The sequence below is a fragment of the Rattus norvegicus genome, chromosome 3, assembly GCF_036323735.1.
Source record: "Rattus norvegicus strain BN/NHsdMcwi chromosome 3, GRCr8, whole genome shotgun sequence".
Classification (NCBI taxonomy): domain Eukaryota; kingdom Metazoa; phylum Chordata; class Mammalia; order Rodentia; family Muridae; genus Rattus; species Rattus norvegicus.
In genome coordinates, this window is record NC_086021.1 from 126,254,265 (window position 1) to 126,274,944 (window position 20,680).

General features: G+C 46.7%; 1 protein-coding gene across 4 annotated transcripts; it reads left to right on the forward strand.

Moving 5' to 3' along the window:
• Window positions 1-368: 368 nt before the first annotated feature.
• On the forward strand, window positions 369-20,148 carry Knstrn (kinetochore-localized astrin/SPAG5 binding protein). Of its 4 annotated transcripts, none has more exons than XM_063283710.1 (10): window positions 369-723; window positions 813-904; window positions 4,369-4,495; window positions 5,341-5,388; window positions 9,052-9,157; window positions 9,324-9,417; window positions 14,368-14,423; window positions 16,972-17,046; window positions 17,345-17,399; window positions 19,505-20,148. In XM_063283710.1, the coding sequence occupies exons 1-10, from the start codon at window positions 689-691 to the stop codon at window positions 19,573-19,575; spliced, it is 759 nt and encodes a 252-aa protein (XP_063139780.1). In that variant the 5' UTR covers window positions 369-688; the 3' UTR covers window positions 19,576-20,148. The 4 variants fall into 4 exon arrangements, with proteins under 4 accessions (XP_063139780.1, XP_006234819.1, XP_006234820.1 ...); XM_006234757.5 differs by having other exon boundaries at window positions 393-709; XM_006234758.5 differs by lacking the exon at window positions 17,345-17,399 and having other exon boundaries at window positions 403-723.
• The last annotated feature ends 532 nt before the right edge of the window (window positions 20,149-20,680 follow it).

Here is a 20,680-nt window from a genome sequence, read left to right on the forward strand (position 1 = left end):
ATCTGTTTAGTGTCTTTTCCAAGAGGGCAGAGCTAAAGTCAATCCTGATATTTGCTCCCCTTAACCCCATCTACTTTCTTAAGTGTCCAGCACCAGGCTACTGCTCTTTCTGTATTTGTGTTTTTAATGTGACGAATGAAAACTCTGCCTCGTTTTGTATGAGTAACTTTAATTTGTAATTAAATCCGGATGCAAGTTTTTAAGCACATTTTAAGGTTTTAGCTATTTCAGCCCACTGGTATCCTTCAAGTAGGCTCTGCCACTCTTCACCTAGTATCTGGTAGTTTCTATTCAGGTCACCTATATTCCTGGCAGGATCCTTAACAACCACAGACCAAATAAAGAGGATTATGACTTGATGCTAGGCTAGTTCACGTTTCTGCCTTCAGCCTGGAATGTGACAGGGTGGCTCAATAGCTCCATTCAAACCAGCCCAGTGCACCCCTAGCCCGGCCTTGACCAGCAGGCTGGAGCAACACCCTACGAACCTTCCGTACAGCATGGCGACTCACAAGGCCGAGGCACAGGAGACAGACTTCCGTACAACAGGGCCGCCCACAGACTTGGAACAGTGCCCCTTTCCGCCCAGCTCCCGGAAGTTTCCTTTTGAAAGCGTGGCGGCAGACTCTACTGAGGGCTGGGCAGTTGCTGCGGAGCATCATTTGAAAAGGAGCGGAGAGGACGGCGGATGGGAGCAGCCGGCATCGGGGTTAGGCCCTACGGGTCCGAGGCTGGGATGTGTACGGGCAGAAGGACGGGCGGGCTGGCGTGGCAGGGCTCCGGCGCTGCTAATATCCGCCTTGCACTTCCAGGGTCGAGCCAAGCCGCCCGACTACGATGGCCAGTTCTAAGACGGTGTGCGACGCGCAGCCCCATTCGATGCCGAGCTGCGGCTTGTCCGCAGGTGGGTGTCCATACCGTCACCATCCGGGGCTCTGTGGACTATGCTAGGAGTAAGAGGGTCGAAATTTGTATGTCGGGGCGGCGTTCAGTTAGCTCTGACATCCTCCTTCCCTTCACCCTCAACTAGGCTGTGAAAGAGCCTCTCTTCCTACTCCTGACCCAGCCCCCTTCTGTGTTTACCAGTTAGATCCAAAGTGTTGATTATTGTTTAGGAATAGCTTTGTGTGTGTGTGTGTGTGTGTGTGTGTGTGTGTGTGTGTGTGTGTGTGTGTGTGTGTGTGTGTGTAGTGGTCGTGGGGAACTCATGCAACCCAGGCTGACCTGGGATACACAGAGATCCTGCCTCTATGTCCTGAGTGCTTAAATTAAAGGCCTGTGTCAAGAGCCCAGTGAGTGCCTGGCCTCACTTTTTTTCTCGTCCCATCCCCCTCTTTTTTTTAAACCTAGGTTCCACTCTGCAGCCCTGTGTAACGTTAGCTTTCAGCAACATTCCTACTTCAGCTCCGGAATGCTGAAATTACAGGCTCATCTCCACCACCTTGCCTCTCTAGAACCCTATTTTTAAATTTAAAAAAAAAAAATTGTGTGTGTGTGTGTGTGTGTGGTGCAGGGGAGGCTTGTGTATGTGTGTGTATATGAGCATAGGTGCCCGAGGGTCAGGAGTCTTGCTTGATTCCCTGGAGCTGGAGTTACAGGCAATTGTGAGCCATCTGATATTGGTACTGGGAACATAACTCCAGTCCTCTGGAAGAGTACTTTTCCCTTTTAACCTCTGAGCAGTATCTCTAAACCTAGAAATCACTTTTTATTCAATACAAAGTTACCCTTTGTATTTGCAGGTTAAGATTGGCTGTCTTACAGGTGTAGGTTGTCAGAGAAGGAAATCATTTAGAGAAGTGGGATAGTGGGGGGAAAGTTCTAGGGTTCCTCGTTTACATTAGCAGGTGCACAGTTGCTCTCCCCAGCAATATATGTTGAGTGGAATGAGAGAGAAAAGCCTGGCCTAAACAGAGAAGAACCTTGAGAGAAGAGAGAGGTGTGGCTGAAAACAATTTGTAGTTGCTTTTCTGTCTTGGTCCATGCTGGTTTTCTTATGGTTGAAAGTCGTCTGGTGAGGTCTGTAGGGTTGGTACTGCCTAATGTGGAAATGATAGCATAGAAGATGGTCCTGGCGTTGGGCAGCTGTTAGGAGGGATTTAGGAGCAGCCTTTTACCGTTCCTTTCCAGATGATTCCATGCAGCTGATTGGAGAACAGTAGCAGGCAGGGTTGGCCTCTGAAGTAAAATAAAATATCTTTTCTACCAGGCTTAAAGGGTTTTTCTCTTTGCCCTTGGTTCTTTACGGCATCCTAGCATCATCAGCAGAGGCCTTGCTTAAGGAGAGGAGCCAGGACTCTGCAGAGCTCTGCTGTCACTCCCCGTACTCCCCACCTTCCTCACAGTGCCTTGGAGAGCTGGCAGCGACCAGCCTTCCTAACCAAACCCAGGTTTTCATCTCCTGCTGGCCATCCCTGTCCCAGCTTCATGATCACGTGTACTGCAACAGCTGTAAAGGGTGTGGGTGGCCTCCACCCACAAAGGGAAAACAAAGCTAGGATGGATGTGGTACACGCCTGTCATCCCAGTGCTCTAGATACCCAGGGAAGGGGATGCATGTGTGCTCCAGGCCAACTTGGTCTGTGTAATGAGTTGCAGGCCAGGGTTATAGAGCAAGACCCTGGGGGCAGGGGTCTGAATAAACAAGTTTGACAAACTTTCTTCTCTTCCTTTGCACCAGCCATCTAGTTCTCCTTAGTGTCTCTCTTGTTAGAAGACCAACTTAAGTTCTACTGATAGGTTCTTCTCTACGGTATAGGCCTCAGGGTTCAGCAGACACAGATTGTTGGCGCTGATTGCAATTAATGATTTTTTTTCAATTCATTATGAATTCTTATTATATGGACTAGATATATTATTGTATTTAGCATACTACTACTCGAGTTAGGACAAGATAATACCACAGACTAACTTCTTTCTTCCGACAGGTACCACGAGAGAACCCATTTAATAAGTGCATAGTGTTAGGAAGATTGAAACTAAAATTCTAACGTTCTACAAATTGTACCTATACACAAAACGTGTTAAGTCGAACTATATTTACTCCAAATTTGATGGGCAGCAAGTTATTTAAATACGATTTTTATTAAATACAAAGTGCTCTACAATGTGATTCGGCACTGTACAGCTCATTTCTTCAACTTAATTATTTAATTATTATGCCTTTTAACCTACATCCAGCTTAAGGAAGCCATTTTACAGTGAAGAAAGTGGAGTTAGTATAATCTAAAAACTTCAGAGCTGGAAAGAAATAGGGCAGCCTGACAGGTGCTGTGACGTGTAAATGTTAGACCGTGTGTGGGGATGGGTTACCTGGTCTGGCCCAGGAAGGAGATCAGCAGAAGTGCCAAGTAGGAACCTCTTAATGGAATCAATAAAGGACGAGAATTGTGGAAGGGCGAGAGGCTGGCATGGGGAGAGGAAATAGTTTATATATACAGGGCAGTGAAACAGATGCTGTAGCTGACATGTTCTCTCTATTCCACTTATGGTTGATTCCTGAACTTTGGTCGTATACCTGATATTTCCCATGAAGATGTCTCAGAGTGGTTGGGAAGACATTTTGGTGAAAGTAGGCAGCACTTAAGAGAAAGCAGCTAGATGTTGACTGGGGAGAAAGGATGTGGGAACCTTGAGGGGGCAGTTGCAATTGGGTTCTTCCTCCTGTCTCCAAATTCACACGGCTGTAGCCGGTCAAGTGTGGTGTATCAGTAGTCACACAGAGCTGTCCCTTGCCATGAATTGTGTGTGTCAGTGCACACCTTGTTGCAGGACATTTGATCACATTGTGAACCCCGAGATTGGGAACTGGAAAACCTGTTTCTTGTGGTGTGGCTCAGCCCTAGCACACATTTAACCAAAGAGCTTTCTGTAGACAAGGGTTAAATGAAGTCAGTGACAGGTCAAGAGGCGGGGCAAGCATCCAGTTGACAGTGAACTTCAGAAAGCCCAGGAAAGAGAAAGGAAGGCCTGTGAGTGGAGGGGATTTAAGAGAGCATGGAGAGGGAGCTTTGCCCTCTAGGACATCAGTGGAGTAGGACAGTCAGCTAGGTGCTTTCTCTGTCTCTCTGAACTAGCAGCCTTTCAACTCAGCGCCTGGCTCCTGAGTCCTCATAGGTAAATCAAACGTTGGGGATTTTGTTTTATAAACAACACACTACAAACCCAGCATTTGGAGGCAGAGTCAAGAGTAGTCTCTACATTTTTAGAGCAAATTGGCGTAGAGACTTTCTTTGGACTTTCTAGTCCTATACTAAGATTTGACAGTATGAAAATAAGGGATTGTGGTAACTCAGAGTGAGGCTGTGTGTGGCACAGTGAGGAAGCTGGTGGGTCATGCTGTGGTTTCACGCCTGTTTTCCCTTTCAGATACACAAACTCGAGCTACTTCTAAGCTACCTGTTAAATCCAAAGACGCTGAGATGCTTAGACATCTTCATACGGGAGGCTTAGAGCCTGACGTTACAAAAGTCACCAAACCAAGACGAGAGAACGGGTGAGAGCAGATTGCTGACATTTGGTTATAACACCTCGAGAGAGCCCAAGGGCTTGCCCTGTGTGTGTGTGTGTGTGTGTGTGTGTGTGTGTGTGTGTTTAAGGGCCCTGGTTGACTTTCTAGCAGAGAGGTGGAGGGACAGAGAGAGATACTGATTTTTCTAGAAATTGCTGAACACCAAAAATGTTTAATAGAGACTGAAGAGATGGCTTAGCAGTTCTGAATTTGAGAGTACCTTCTGTTCCTAGCACCAGCACCGTGACTCAAATCCATCTCTAACCTAGTTTCAGGAAACCCAGTGTCTTCTTCTGACCTCTCTTGGTTCCAGGCACACATTTGATGCATATATACATGTAGGAAAGATACCCATCCACATAAAATAATCTGGCCAAACAGTCATAGCCTGAAAGCTGAGGCCGACTGTAAGCCTTATTCACGGGCCTGAGCAGGGTCCAGCCCCCGCATCTAGCATGAACATGTGACTCTAGCAGTGACCCTCTCCCATGTGACTGTGGTTGGCATGAGACAGCCGTAGAATCAGAAGCAGGCTCAGGTCATCAGGTCGTTGGGGGTGAAACCAGCGTGCATGGGCTCAGCAGCATGCATGGGCTCAGCTCTCAGCCCGAGCTGTTTACTGGGATGTGCACTTTGGTTCTTCCCTCAGAAACTCTTAAACCAGGTGTGATAGCGTGCACCTGCCATCCCAGAAGCGAGGAGGCTGAGGCAGGAGGATTAGGATTTCAAACCCTGTCTCAAAACAGCAAAGAAGCCAAGCCCTCATTTGCACCTTCTTTGTAGCACCAAGCACTGTGGTTCTCTGATGAACTTTGATTCTGCTTCCATAGGCAGGGGAAAGCTGCGGAGACTGCCAGCCGGAGGAACATCAGAAGCAGGTGAGCTGGGGACACACACACACACACACACACACACACACACACACACACACACACAACGGGGGACTGAGGGTGGAGGCTTGCAGTTGTGGCTACAGATGGCAGTCACATTAGGCTTGTGTGATGCCTGTTCTGAGTGGAATTTCGGGGATAAGACTCAAGGTGTAGAACCACCATCAGGGGAAGATCAGTGGCACCGTCATCCTGAGCAGTCGTCTTGGCAGGAAACCCAAAAGCTATTTTTAAGACAAGACTTTTGAAGGTTTTACCTGTATATGCGAGCAGGTAAGTGCAGATGCCTGGAGAGAATGGGACCTCCACTGAAGCTGGAATGATAGGCAGTTACGAGCTGCCTGATGTGAGTGCTAGGAACTGAGGTTGCATCCTCTAGAAAAGCAGCGCATGCTCTTCACCACTGAGCCATCTGCAGCCCCCGTGACCGGAAGAGGCTTCTTTGTAGGTGTGTTGGCTTAAGCCTGTAATAGGAGCCTGTAATAGGCTTAGGAAACCGAGGCAGGATTCCCACAAGTGCAGGGCTATCCTAGGCTGCACTCCAGGCCAACTAGGGTTGTGGGGAGTGCTGGCTACTCTTACATCATTACAAGCCAGAGTCACTGGAGAAGAGGGACCCTCAACTCAGAAAATGCCTCCATAAGATTGGGCTGCAGACAAGCCTGTATGGCATTTTTTTAAATTAAAGACTAATGAGGCAGGGCTCAGCCCCTTGTGGGTGAGGCCATCCCAGGACTGGTAGTCCTGAGTTCTACAAGAAAGCAGGCTGAGCAAGCTATGTGTAGCAAGTCAGTAAGCAGCACCCATCCATGGCCTCTGCATCAGCTCCTGCCTCCAGGTTCATTCTCCATGTGGGTTCCTGTCCTGACTTCCTTCAGTGATGGACAGTGTCTTAGTTATGGTTTCACTGCTATGAAGAGACAACATGACCAAGGCAACTTTTTTTTTTTTCTTTTTTCTTTTTTTTGGAGCTGGGGACTGAACCCAGGGCCTTGCGCTTGCTAGGCAAGCGCTCTACCACTGAGCTAAATCCCCAACCCCGACCAAGGCAACTCTTAAAGGGTCAAAATTTAATTGGGGCTGGCGTACAGGTTTAGAGGCCTAGTCTATTATCATCAAGGTGGGTGCTTGGCAGCATCTAGGCAGGCATGGCATTGGAGGAGCTTAAGGAACATAGGAGAAGACTGGCTTCCAGACAGCAAGAGGGTCTTAAAACCCACTCCTCCAGTGACACGCTTCCTTCAACAAGGCCGCATCTCCTAATAGTGCCATTCCCTGGGCCAAGCATATTCAAACCACCTTCCATTCCCTGGCCCCCATAGTCTTGTTCAAACACATGAGTCTATGGGGGCCATACCTAGGCATAGCATAATGCAAAATACATTTAATCCAACTTCAAAAGTCCCCATAGTCTATAGCAGTCTCAGCAATGTTAAAAAAGTCCAAAGTTCAAAGGCTCTTCTGAGATCCATCCAAACACTTAACTCTGATCCCTTATAAAATCAAAATCAAGAAGCAGGTCATATACCTCCAACATCACAGGATGTACATTACCATTCCAAAACGTCCCAGTGACGAAATTCTGAACCAAAGTAAGACCAAAAACCAGCTGGGCAGACTCCCAACTCTGCATCTCCATGTCTGATGTAAAAGTGGTCTTCATATCTCCAAATCCTTTCATCTTTGTTGACTGCAACAAACTTCTTTCTCTTGGCCTGGTTCCACTCCCTGTTAGCCCCTTTCCTCATCAGGTATCCCACAGCTCTGATATCTTTAACTTCTTGGGGTATCCAAGGCAACTTCAACTTTACACTCTCTTATTCCATCGTCTGGAATCCACACATGATCTGGGCTCCTGAAGTGCCTAGGTCACATCTCCAGCTCTGACCTCTGTAGCGCTCTAGGCCCTGGTTGAATCCATTCCACTGCTGTCCTTGGTGATCATCCCATGGAACTGGCATTTCCAATTGGCTGGAGTCTTCTGCTGCAACTAGGCCACTGTTCCTCAGAATCTGGATCCTAAGTGTGTCCTCCATTTCTGGATGGTAGTTCATTCCAGATTAAAAGTCCAAATGTAAACAATGATGACATAACTCTGTTCAATTACAGTCATAACAAGCCTAGCTGGTTGGATCTTGCCCCAAAGTCACCACCTTCTTAATAAGTTTATCTCCTCGAACACGGCATTCAGTTCCATTTCACTTCCTGGTGCCCCTTTATTACTTGAACCACACATTTTTTAATTCCCCTTTTAAGCTTGCTACACTTCACCAAAACGCTCTTCATAAGACTAAACCATAATACACAGTCTAAACTGGATTGTTTCAAGACTCCTTTGTCAATGCAATTAATCTGAGTTTCTTCACCTTTGCCTCAGACAGACTCTTCAGATAAAGGCAAAAAGTAGCCACATTCTTTTCCAAAACACAACGGAAACAGTCTCTAGGCCACATACTAACATTCTTCTCTGAAGCGTCTTGGCCCAGGTCCACACAGTTGAAATCACCCTCAGCACCAACGTCTTCCATATTCCTGCTAGGGTGGCCCAGTAAGCTCCACTTAAAGCATTCCATGGCTTCCCATTCACCAGATCCACATTCCTTCCAAACAAAAGCACAGCCAAGCCTATATCCCACAGCAATACCCCTCCCAACTCCTGTCTTAGAGTTTCATTGCTGTGAAGAGACACCATGGCCAAGGCAACTCTTACAAGGACAGCATTTAATTGGGACTGGCTTACGGGTTGAGAGGTTCAGCCATCATCAAAGCGGGAACATGGCAGCGTCTAGGCAGGTAAGGTGCCAGAGGAACTGGGAATCCTACATCTTGTTCCAAAGGCAAACAGACTGACTTCCAGAGAGCTAGGAAGGTCTCAAAGCCCACCGCCACAGCGACATATTTCCTCTAAAAAGGCCACACCTCCTAGTAGTGCCACTCCCTGGGCCAAGCAGATTTAAACCACAAACAATGATATTGAAACACAAGCCAAATAAAATCCTTCCTTCCCAAGTCTCTTGGTCATGGTGTTTCATCACAGCAGTAGAAACCCTATTTAAAAAAATATACACTGTCCCCCATAAAATGAAAACAATTTCAAGGCTGGGGGATGGCTCAGTGGGTGAGAGTGGTTGCTGTGCAAGTATAAAGACCTGGGTTAGAATCCCGGCGCCCCTGTAAAAAGCTGAACATGGCCACACCTGCTGTGACTCCAGATTAGGAGGGGGAAGCAGGAAGATCCTAGGTGAGCTTCAGATTCAGGAAGACCTCCTGTCTCAAGGGAATGAAAGGGAGAGCATTTGGGGAGACCCTGAAGTCCTGCTCTGGCCTCCGCATGCACCTGCTCATAGAAGCACTGTACAGACACACCCACATGTCTCCGAAAAGTCAGGGCCTTCAAAGTGAAGGTTCAACGTTAAGGTTGACAGCTGACGATTACGTGTATGCCGTGTATCCGCACAGGGTAAACATCGCCCACAGGTTTTCCTTCATTCGTAGTAATATTAGAAAATGGAGGTATTGTCTTAATTCTAGAAATGAGGGAGCAGCTTCAGGTTACAGAGCACTGTCAGGAAGTCAGGACAGGAACCCGTTTGAATAGCTCAGCAGCACGTCTGCCTAAACCTATTCACATCACTGCAACTTTCACTTTAGCTACAAACCACTGAGTAAGCAAAAGCCAGAGGAGGATCTGAAGGATAAAAACGAGCTGCTGGAGGCTGTCAACAAGCAGCTACACCAGAAGCTGACAGAGACTCAGGTAAGACGCTCACACAGTCTGACTCCTCGGCTGCCTCTGGTGATGCAGGCGAACAGTACTGGGTGGGAGCAAACCGACCACTGCAGACAGGAGAAGCCAGCTCCTGTTGTGGCCCTCCTACCACAAGTGAGGACGGCTCCTCACTTGTCGGTTTGCCACTCCACAGGGAGAGCTGAAGGACCTGACACAGAAGGTGGAGCTCCTGGAGAAGTTTCAGGATAACTGCTTAGCAATTTTGGAGAGCAAAGGTCTCAACTCAGGTAAGAGACAGACACAGGGCCATGTTGGCAGCAAAGGATCTTTGCTGTGTGTGTGTGAAGGAGCTTGCATAGCCAAGCCCCAAAGGTTTTTTCAGTCTCTGCTTATGTTCTGACGTGTGATGGCTATTCTTGGTGGTCGACTTGATTACATCTGGAATGAACTACGATCCAGAATTGGAGGGCGCACCTGTGATCCAGATCCTGAGGCTGGAAGACAGGTTTCTGACCTGGATCTTGACATGGAGATCCCGAGGCATAGTGGCCATGAAAATGTTAGGCAATTTACAAGGTAGTAAATGCTTTTAATCCCAGGAGACTGAGGCAAGCAGATCTCTTGAGTTCAAGGTCAGCCTGGGACAAATCGAGTTTTAGATCCAGGCATGGTGGTAGACACCTTAATCCAAGCCACACCCTCTGCTGGACCCTGGAAGAAGGAAGATCCACTCTTTGCTTGCTCTTACTTGCCAGCACATCTGTTAGGATCTACTTCTACAGAAGAGCAGCTCAAACAACCAGCCTCGTGGGACTAAGCAACTACTAGATTCTTGGACTTACCATCCACAGCTGCCCATTGTTGGGTTAGTTGAACTACAGACTATGTAAATCATTATAATAAATTCCCTTAATATATATAGAGACATTCCATAAATTCTGTGATTCTAGAGAACCCTAACTAAGACATGAGGAAATATCCATTTCTACCTACTAGAATATGATATGGCTGTAGAAAGACCCCTGTTCTTAGCTAAACACTGTTCGTTCATTCAGTGCCAGCAGGTATGAGCTTGCAAAAAGGCCAGAGCGTTGTGTTTCTTCCCAGGGCGGTAGATCTTAGAAGGAAACTTGCTCAGGTGACAGGAGGAGGAATTCTGATTTGGCAGTCCCTAATATGGCTTTATCCCTGTGCCAGCCATAGGACTCCTGGGTAGGGTATAGCTCCAGAGGAAGAACATGTGTTTAGGATGTGGTCTTGAGATCCTGGGTCCTATCCCCAATACTGCACCCCCAACAAGAGAATTTGTCCAAAGACTGGACCAGAGAGCCAAAGACTGTCCAAGAATAGGACTTTGACCTCTTTGAAGTAAGGAATGCTGACTCTGTACTGGAGACACAGAACCCAGGGCCTGCCACATGCTAAGGTTTATTACACCCACAGATCCAGTTTTAGGAGCTTTTTTTTTTTTTTTCTCTTTTTTTAAAGACTTTATATGAATGTTTGCCCATGTGTGTGTGTACCCCATGCATACCTGGTGCCCTCAGGGTGCAGAAGAAGATATTAAGTTCCCTGGTACTAAAAGGTTTTTGTGGGGAGGTAGTTTGAGACAAGTTCTTTTCTAGGAAACCCAAGCTGACCTTGAACTTTGGCTCTTACTGCCTCAGCCTCCTAGGTGCTGGAGCTAAAAGGCGGGGGAATACTACTCCCAGCCCACTGTTTGTAAGGTGCGCACACACTGATGTTCTTTTAGTCACTGTTCTGTTGCTGCGAAGAGACACTGACTAAGGCAACTCACGAAAGGAAGCATTCAAGTTTGGGAGCTCAGACCTCGTCATGGCCAGAAACATGGTGACGGTCAGAGGCACCAGAACAGTAGCTGGGAGATATACCCTGATTTGGAGGGAGGGAAAAGGGAAAGTGAGAGAGAGAGCAACAATGAGAGTGAGTGTGAGAGAGATGGGGGGCGGGGGAGGCCTGTGCCTTGCCGTGGGCTTTTGAAACCTCAGAGTTCACTCCAGTGACACACTTCCTCCAACAAGAACTCACCTCCTAATCCTTCTCAAATAGAGCCCCTTCTGGTCACTAAGCATTCAGATATGTGAGTCGTTGTGGGCCACTTTCATTCAAAACATCAAAATTACCAAAGATAATGACTTTTAGGCCTGAAAGATTTTAAAGTAGTTTTGTGTACTATAAGCAAGATGAAAAAAACCAGCACATGTATTTCCTGTAGACAAAGTGTCTTCAAAAAGAAGCAGAGCAGAGTAGACTCTTGTCCATCCATCTTCATCCCTCTGACTCAGAATACCTGCTTCTGTGAAGCAGGAAATAGAGAGAACTGAGGCAGTCGACCTCCCTGTGCGCCATTTGTCCAGTTTGGACAGCACCCTGTCAGCAGATGCAGCAAGGGCAGCTTCTTGTCCAGTGGCTGGCTTACTGCGTATGAAGCAAACTCCACAGGGAGGTTCCTTAATGCTTATCGTCTTCCTTCAAGTAGAAATGGGGGGGGGGTGTTAGGAGTAGACTGTCTCATTGTCATAAAAGCTTTTTAATGATGAAACACCTTTAAATGCCACATTCTCTGGATCTCTGAGGCTTTTGAAGACCATATATGTAAAAGCAGCTTTTAGTTTCCTGTAAAGTAACAATTGTCTCTGAAGATTATCACCTATGTCTGCTAACCTCGGCCTGGTCCCGGAAGCTTCTAGCCTGCATACAATCTTATCTAGACCTAGAATGTTTTCAGCCTCTGAGACTTACTGCTGAATAAGCTCACCCTTTCTAGTTCTTTCTGAACTCTTGCTGGCTGGTCAACTCAGCTGTTTTGGCCCAAAACTTCTCTCAAAGTTGACTGATTCAATCTGGCTTCTTTCGCCTTCTCCTGATTTGCTCTGTTTGACCTCAAACTAACTCTGGTTATCGGTTCCAAAGTTCTGGCTCCTTGTCATCCTCCGGCTCATTCTGTCTTCAACTGCATCTAGATTGCTCTCTCTCTGCAACCTGTCTCTCATAACTGGCCCGGTAAAACTACCTCCTCTGTCTCTGCCCCACAAGTAGCTTCCCTTTCCTCTTTCTTCTCAAGAGAGTTGGGCACATCCTATTCCATCAAATCTTTCTCTGATTCGTCAGTTTGTCTGCCACTCAATTCGACATCACTTTCAAACATGGGTGCTTCCTTCTGCAAACTAACTTTGAATGTTTGAGGTTAAAGGTGTGAGCATGTTGTATCAGTTGAAGAGGTTAAATGTGTGTGCTAAGGCTGAACCACATGACAACTAAAAACCAGGGTTTTCTAGTAAACAACACAATCTCAGAGATCACAGTATGATCAAATATTCTGCAACACTTCTTAAACAAGAGTTAAAACACATACGTAGTAAGTTACAACAAATATAATCCTAATTTGTGTCAGCATACAAAGGTTTATACTAATGTATGATGCAATAAATGTTATTTGGGGGTTTCTACTCCATCTTTAATCATTTAGTTCCCAAGTAAAAGACAAAACTTTTATATTTATAATAAACCTTAAAGCATTAGAGCTGGGTGGATGGCAACCCTCTATGCTATTTTGTCTACTTCAGTAATCCTAAGATATCATTTGCCGTGTTCTGCCTGGACCACTCTAACTGGCTGGCCCTCACGGTCGTGAGCTCATCATCCACCCACCCCATGGCACCGTCTTCCTTCTCCCCGCTCCTTCGTGGTCTCTGCCATAGACCCTAAGCTTGGGAACCAAAGCCCCGCCTACCTCTCTTCTGCCCAGCTGCAGGCATCTTTACTCAACCAATAGTTTTAAATGAAGGAGCAAGGTTTGCATAACAGAAGGTGGTGTATGTGAAAATTTACTTATCTTGAGGCACCTAGACCTTGGGATACAGAATTTAGCATTACAGTGCATAGCAACAGACCAAACCTCAATAGATATAACCAAATATAACCTTAAATTTGTATCAATCTACAAAGATCTGTGGGCTGTGGGCTGTGACAAGAAGCCTGGTTAAAGTTGAGCTAAGGCCAGAAGCCCTGGAGACCCTGAAGTGACTGTAGGAGCTTCGCCTGCTCCCAGCACCAAGTCCCTGTCATATAGCCACAAACCCCTCCACCCGCCATGGATTTGTGGCCTTGCACACATAGATGAGGCATCCCTAACATCTCAGACCAAGTCACTGGGAAGCACCTGCTGTCAGACCCAACCCACCCCAAAACTGTAAATAAGATCCTATCCAGAAGGAATAAAGGTGTGTGAGAATTACTCCGTCACCTGAGAGCAGCTGTCATAAGAGCTGTAAACACCGCCAGGGAAGGGACTGCACTCCCCTTGCTGGCTAGCCAGCTTCCTCCAGCCCTGCCTGGCTCAGGTCAGCACAGCCGGTGCAGCATCTCAGAGCAGCTAAGGTGACAGAGGCAATTCCCCCTCCCTGCTCAAGCCCTTTCCCCTACACTTGAACCCTCCCTCCTGGCGGGGCCAGAGATCTCTGACAGCCTCCGGTACACAGGCCTACAAAGATCTATACCAATGTAGGATTTTTGACTAATAGTAGCTCTATGGTTTAAGAGTAAATTCAATAATCTACCCTTTATTTCTATTTCCCTTTTTTAATCCCTTCTCCCCACCTTGTCCCCCCAACACTAGATAGGAGAGAAAGAAGGAAAGAGGAGAGAAAAAGGAATCCTTAAGTGTAAGCCTCCTCATTTTGTTTCCTCCTGATCAAGACTATAACAACTTGTAACCGCCCCCTCAAATGATGACAAGCCATCATCCACTGAGCTGAGCAACCAGAAGCCATCTGCCCCTCCTCTTGGGAACATGGGCATCACTCTTAAAATTGCTTCCTGCTGATTTAGGGCATCGTTTTCCTTTTGGGGAACCCCTAAAAAAATTAAGCTATTGGTCACCTTTAAGAAAGCTAGCTATAGCATTTGCCATATGGTATATAATACTTAGAGTACTGTCCGGCACTGAGAGAATTCAGGGCTTAACACTAAAGTCAGCATCTGAATATATAATGCACAAGACCAACCCTCAACAGACTCTGGCCCTTTTCAAACCTAGAGAGACAGCTCTGCGGGCAGCCATGAGAGAATGCTCTGGAGAGAGCTTCCAGGAACAGGCCCTGAAGAGGCTTCCCTCAGGAATACACGTGACTTGTCCATGGAGGGCTGTTTCTCCTCTGGTTTCAGGTGTCTTCTCACACAATGCTCACTTTGTTGTATCCATCCATTTTTTTTAGGCCAAGAGACCCAGGAATCAAAGCAGGAACCCAGCACAGATCCCACGGACTCCATGGTGAGAGCAAGGGTATAGATAGTAGGCCCTCAGCCAGGGCTCAGTGTTAAACCCACCAAGTAAGAGTAAAGACCATCATAGAGATTCAGTCAATTATGCCAGCTTTTACATGTCTCTCAGGTGTGCCTGTCTCCCTACAACAGAGTTCAAGAAAATACCACTGAACATAGGAGACAGTAGGGTTTATACAGCCCCCAAAAACTGTAAGATTAGTGGGTTTTCGAGGACTGGAAGATTTCCAGAGGAATTCTGGTCACACAGGAACTTGGCTGAACATTTTAGAAATTATTTGGCACAGCATCTATTGGGCGTGAGTGGAAGTTAGGGTATAGAGTTCCAGAAAATGGGTCAAGACCTGGTTAAATCCAAGTTTTACAGAGAGCAAGAATGAACTTATTTTAACCTCGTAACAAGATGGCTTTTAATCTTAAAATGGAATCAGGCTGGCCCATTAGGATCTAAGATCTCTGCTTTGTGCTTTGCAGAGATGCTAAGATGCTTCCTTTGATGTCCATGATAAGAGAAGAGAGGAACGGTCTGTGTACTTTTAGCATATTTTACTTGGAAGGTAGTTTTTACCCTCACGGGTAGATATAAGTGACTGAACTGAAAGCACACTAAAGGGGAGGCTCAGTGAGCAATGCGCCGGCCTCACAAGCATGAAGGCCCCAGTTCAGATCCTCCGCACCCAAGTGAGAGCTGGGTGGTGGAGGAGAGGAAACAGGGCTCGCCGTCTAGCCAGCCTGACCAGCTGCTTAGACCCTGTCTCAAAACTAAAGTGGAGATAGACGTGCGAGGTGGTAAAGGGTCTTGCCGCTAAGCCTGATGACCTGTTCAATCCCTGGACTGGGCCCTCACTTTGTCCTCTGACCTCCACGTGGTGGTATTTCTTCTCCCACTTCCCTCAAGTAAATAAATATTTTTTTAAATAGTAGGGAGCTGTTGAAATGGCTCAGTAGGTAAGAGTCCTTGTTGCAAGCCTCACAACCACGTTCGATCCCAGAACCCACGTGACGGAAGGAAACAATCAGTTTCCCAAGTTGCCATCTGGCCTCCACACACATCTCAGGGCGTGCACACATATGTTCACATGCATATTGAATAATTTTTTTCGTTTTTAACGTTTTAGGGCAGAAGGGAAGGCTAGTCAGAAGGCTTAGGATGGCTGGTCAGTGGGTTAAGGTCCTTGCTGTACAAGCTTCGCTGAGTTTGATCCCTGGAAGGGAAAGATGGGTGAAAAGAACCCACTGTAGAGTTGTTCCATGAGCCCTACATATGTGCTATGCCATGCATATACAACAACAACAATAACAATAATTTTTTAAAGGTAGAAAGCAGATATCTCTAAACTCTATAAGAATTTGTAACTGCATGTATGTGTGCATATGCCACAGGTATACACACACACACACACACACACACACACACACACGGGGTGGGGGGGGCGTGCCAGCCATATAATAGAAATCTGGAGATATGGCTCAGGAGTAGAGTGCATACCTTGTATGCCTGACATCTAAGGTTGATTGCCAGCACCTCAAACATATACCACACATGCACATGTGTGTCCACACAAAACCTTGACAGGCAGAACCTGTATAGAGACTGTCTCATTTCCCTCTTCTGCACTTCACCAAATTCCTTCCCTATTCCATTGCTGAGAACTCTGTGATGCCAAGCCTGTTTGAGTTCAGATTTTCCTTTTGGTTCCTTCCCTAAAGAAAGGTAAGATTATTGGGGGCATAAAGGCTCCCCAACTTGTCTCAACTCCTCTCCAAGAAAGGTCAGTTATCACAGTGCCAGCCAGAAGAGCCCCCTCTGGCTTCTCTCTGAGTTTGCTGTGACTTGGCTCCTGAGGTCTGTGTAGTACAGAGCACACACAGTAAACCTGACAAATCTGATACCTCAAGGAAAGAGCCTGTAGTAAGAAAGCCAGCTTCTTGGGTCTGGACTGTTGAGGTTGCCTGGATAAATGATGGGTTACTGGATTAGATGTAGGGGATATTGCTGCTCTAGATAAAGGAGCCTGTGGCAAAGAGAAACAGTTCCAAAGAGCAGCACCCACTCAGAATCTGGCTGGGTTCCTCAAAGGGGACCAGTGGAGATCTTGGCATGTTCAGTCAGTGCTTGGGATATGTCATGAACTGAAAGAATGATAGCCAACATCTAATTCGTGTGTGTCTCTGTCTGTCTGTCTGCCTGTTTGTCTCTCTGTGTGATTCTATGTGTCTGTCTCTTACCTGCGTGTCTCTATCTCTATCTGTGGGTGTGTCTCTGTATGTGTGTGTGTGTGTCTGTCTGTCTGTGGGTGTGTCTGTATGTGTGTGTGCACGTGCGCACATCCTCCCCACACTGCTCCCTTCTCTCTCTCTTCTCTCTTACTTTTGAAATAGGGTCTCACTACATAGTCTCCCCCGTCCTGGAACATACTATGTAGACCAAGCTGGCTTTGAACTAAGAGATCTCCATCTGTCTCTGCCTCCCAAGTGTTGGGATGAAGGCTTGTGCCACCATGCCCGGCTCACCTCTGTATGTTCTTCACTCTTAGCTGCTGCTAGAAACTTTGAAAGATGAACTGAAGCTTTTCAATGAAACTGCCAAGAAGCAGATGGAGGAGCTACAGGTAAGGGCAGACACAGCCACGGCAGCATTGCCGATTTACCAGAGTTTATAGTTGGGGGACTAGTTCTTCCTATTTGTCCTTTTTAGAGTATATTTTCTAAGTGTATACATCATGTACAGAATGTGAGAGGCAGTGCCCATGGAGGTTAGAATTGGGCATCAGATCTCTTAGAACTGAGTTACAGGCAGTTGTGAGCTGCCATGTTAGGGACTGCAGACTGAACCTGGGTCTGCTTTGCAAGAACAGCCACTTAGCTGCTGGGCCATCTCTCTGGTTTATCCTTCTTCCTTCCTCATAGGACCTTGCTATGCAGTCCCAGGATGATCCTCTTGCCTCTTCGCTGGGATTACAGGGTGAGCCACCATGCTTGGCTTGCTTTTTATTTACTTATTTTTTAACATTTATTTTTACTTATGTGTATGTGAATGAGTATCACGTATGTGCAGGTGCCCATGGGAGACATAAGAGGACTTCGGATCCCCTAGAGTTAGAGGCAGTGGTGAGGTGCCTGACATGGGAACTAAAAACAACTCTAGTTGCCTAAAGGAGCAAGGGGTAGCCAACTGCAAAGGTGTGTCCTATGGTGTGAATGTCTGCAGGTGTGAATGTCTTGCAGGTGCATAGTGCATACATACCCATGCATGGACGCAAACTCAGGTCATTAGGCTCCGTGGCAGGCACCTTTACCCTTTGAGCCAGCTCACCTGCCTGGCTCCCATTCGGTTGGTTTGTTTGATTTGTTTGTTTTGATTGTCCCTACCTCCAGGAACTGCAGAGCTGAGGGCTAACCCACTCCTTATCATGGTTGCAGCTCTGGGAGGACAAACCCCCGAGTCATTTTTACCTCCTGAAGCCTGGGCTTCTGGAGTGTCACCATGGAGTGGGCCTCCCCTGTATGGCTTTGCTCCCTGGGAAAGAAGAGGCTGAGGGGGAAGGGATGGCTCCCTACAGTCCTGAGTTGGGGACAGGGACAGGAAGGAGGACATCAAATGGCCAGGGCTCCCTGCGTGGGTGGGGCTGACTCAGAGGTGAGAAGCCATAGAGCAACAAGGATCAAGTCTCTAGGGATGTCCTAAATAAAACTCCCAGATCAGTCCTAGGTCAAGGGTCAACTCCCTCCTTCCCTTCTGGAGGGGTCCAAGACACTCCACTGCACTGGAGAGGTCTACACTTCAGTCTGGGCTCTCTGCAAGCAACCTGTCGTAGCTCACTACTATTGACATCCAGATCCATGGAAGCATTGCACTTAGGTGGGCAAAAAGGGCAAGGGCAAGGGCCTGCTGCGGCTGAGGTCAAGGGTGGGGACAAGAGCAGCTCCTAGGGCTTGGAGTTAGGTGGGTAAGTTCCACATGTGCCATAGAAGGAGCCCATAGCCCCAGGCCCAGTATACTTGTTTGTTTTTAATGAACGATTTTGAAATAATTTTAGATTGATAGAAAAGTTGCATAGCTAATTTAGAAAATTCAGTCCCCCTAGGGCTTATACCACACACTGTCCTCGCTGCTGTGCCATCGTTACCTGAGCTCCCAGACTTTGTACTGAATCAATTTCTTTCTTAGATGTTCTTTTTTCTTTTTGTGATCCTGAGGTCTTAGAAAGGTTCCTGGGTATAAAACCACTGCAAGACCCAGGGAAGAAAAGTTTCCACACCTCCAGTCGGCCACACCGTAGTACTCAGAGTTGAAAGCTGAGACCTCGAAATCCATGCTAAAAAGACTTTCTCAAGAGGCCTGAGCAAAATGTCCAGATTGTAGGGCTAGAGGGATGGTCATCGGTTGACAGCATTTGCTGCTTCTGTAGAGGTCCCAAGTTCTGCCCCCTGCAGCTCATAACTTCATAACTCCAGCTCTAGGGATCTGATGCCCTTTCTTTTCTCCTCTCCATGGATATTCGAGGACACACACAAATTAACAAGAAAAAAAAATTAGAAACCAGGCATAGTAGCACACGCCTTTAATCTGCATAAGTTTGAAGCCTGGTCTATTTGGTAAGAATCTTGTAGTCAGGAGCTGGAGAGATGGCTCAGTGGTTAAGAGCACTGACTGCTTTTCCAGAGGACCTGAATTCAATTCCCAGCAACCCAGATGGTGGCTCACAACCATCTATAATGTGATCCAATGCCCTCTTCTGGTGTGTCTGAAGACAGTTGCAGTGTACTCATATGTAATAAGTCTTTTTTTTTTAAAAAAAAAAAAGATTCTTGTACTCCTTCAGATTGCCAGATAAATCGTGGGGCAGGAGACACAGACAATTTCATTGCCCTAGTTTAAATACAGGAGTGGGAAAATTCCCCAAATCAGCCCAGATAAATCCCCAGTGGGAAATAAGATAGTCCTCTATGTGGCGCAGGTATAATGTCTTTATATCTGTCTGGTATAAGGTGTCTGGGTCAGGTGTAGTCTTTCTTGTGACTAAGAGTTTTGTTATGGGTTTTCCTTTGGAATGATTTCCCTTTCAGGCCTTGAAGGTGAAGTTGAAGTTGAAAGAAAAAGAAAGGATCCAGTTCCTGGAACAGCAAACCTTAGGTAAGGACGAAGCCAGTGACTTCACAATAATCCTGGAGGAAATGGAGCAGCTCTTAGAAATGTAATGCAAGGCAAGCGTCCAGACAGCTTCTTCCTGCATAAACTCTCATCGGAGGCCACTTAGGATATCTTCAAGGACTCACCGTCCCTTAGGTAAAGACCTTCTGTAGCAGTTGATCCGATAAGGGCAGTTGATGCTGGGGGTCCTCCTTTAAGCAGATTGCCCCACCTTCAGATGGCTCAGCTCTCCTGCAAGAGAGGAACCTGGGAGTTTGACTCCACTTCCTGCACAACAGAGAGAGCAACAACCTTAGAACTAGGATAGTAAACCAGCCATGGAGACTCTCGAGACTCTTACTTGGAAACACGGGAGGAAAGCCCACACCGAGACAGCACGTGCGCTGTGCGGGAGCTGTCACTTCAAGCTATGCTGTCCCCTTTGTCTGGTTGAGCTAAGTTTATGAACTTGAAATCCTTGAAGTCTTTTGGCGTAATAAATTGGGTGGAGGTATACAGAGTAATGCCTAACTGAAACTATACCTAGAGCTTTTGGAATAAATATCTCCATGAATGTTAATATTCTGACTAACACTAAGGAATGAAAGTGGCCTTTTTACCCCAGAGTGGTGGCTCATGTCTATAAAAATCATAGGACTTGGGAGGCTGAGGCAGGAGGATTGCCTTGAGTTAGAAGATAGCCTAGGTTGGGGATTTAGCTCAGTGGTAGAGCACTTGCCTAGCAAGTGCAAGGCCCTGGGTTCGGTCCCCAGCTCCGAAAAAAAAGAAAAGAAAAGAAAAAAAGAAGATAGCCTAGGCCGCAAAAATCCTGCCTCAAAAAAGCAAGGAAAATGTTGGGGTCTAGGAAATTGCCACACAAACCACCATATGTACCCCAATCTCAGTTAAGCAAGATTTGTTTATTGATCGCACACCATAATACTGGAAGTCCAGGTCCACAAGAAGGAAAAATGTAATAGCAGCACTAGTCTGCTCCCAGAGTAGACTTTTTATAGGAAAAGCCAGGTTTAAAGTTTAAAGGGAAAGGAGGGGAGCAGTTGGCTTACCCGGTAAAGTATCATCAGCCAGCCTTCAAGCTGATGGGTCCTGAG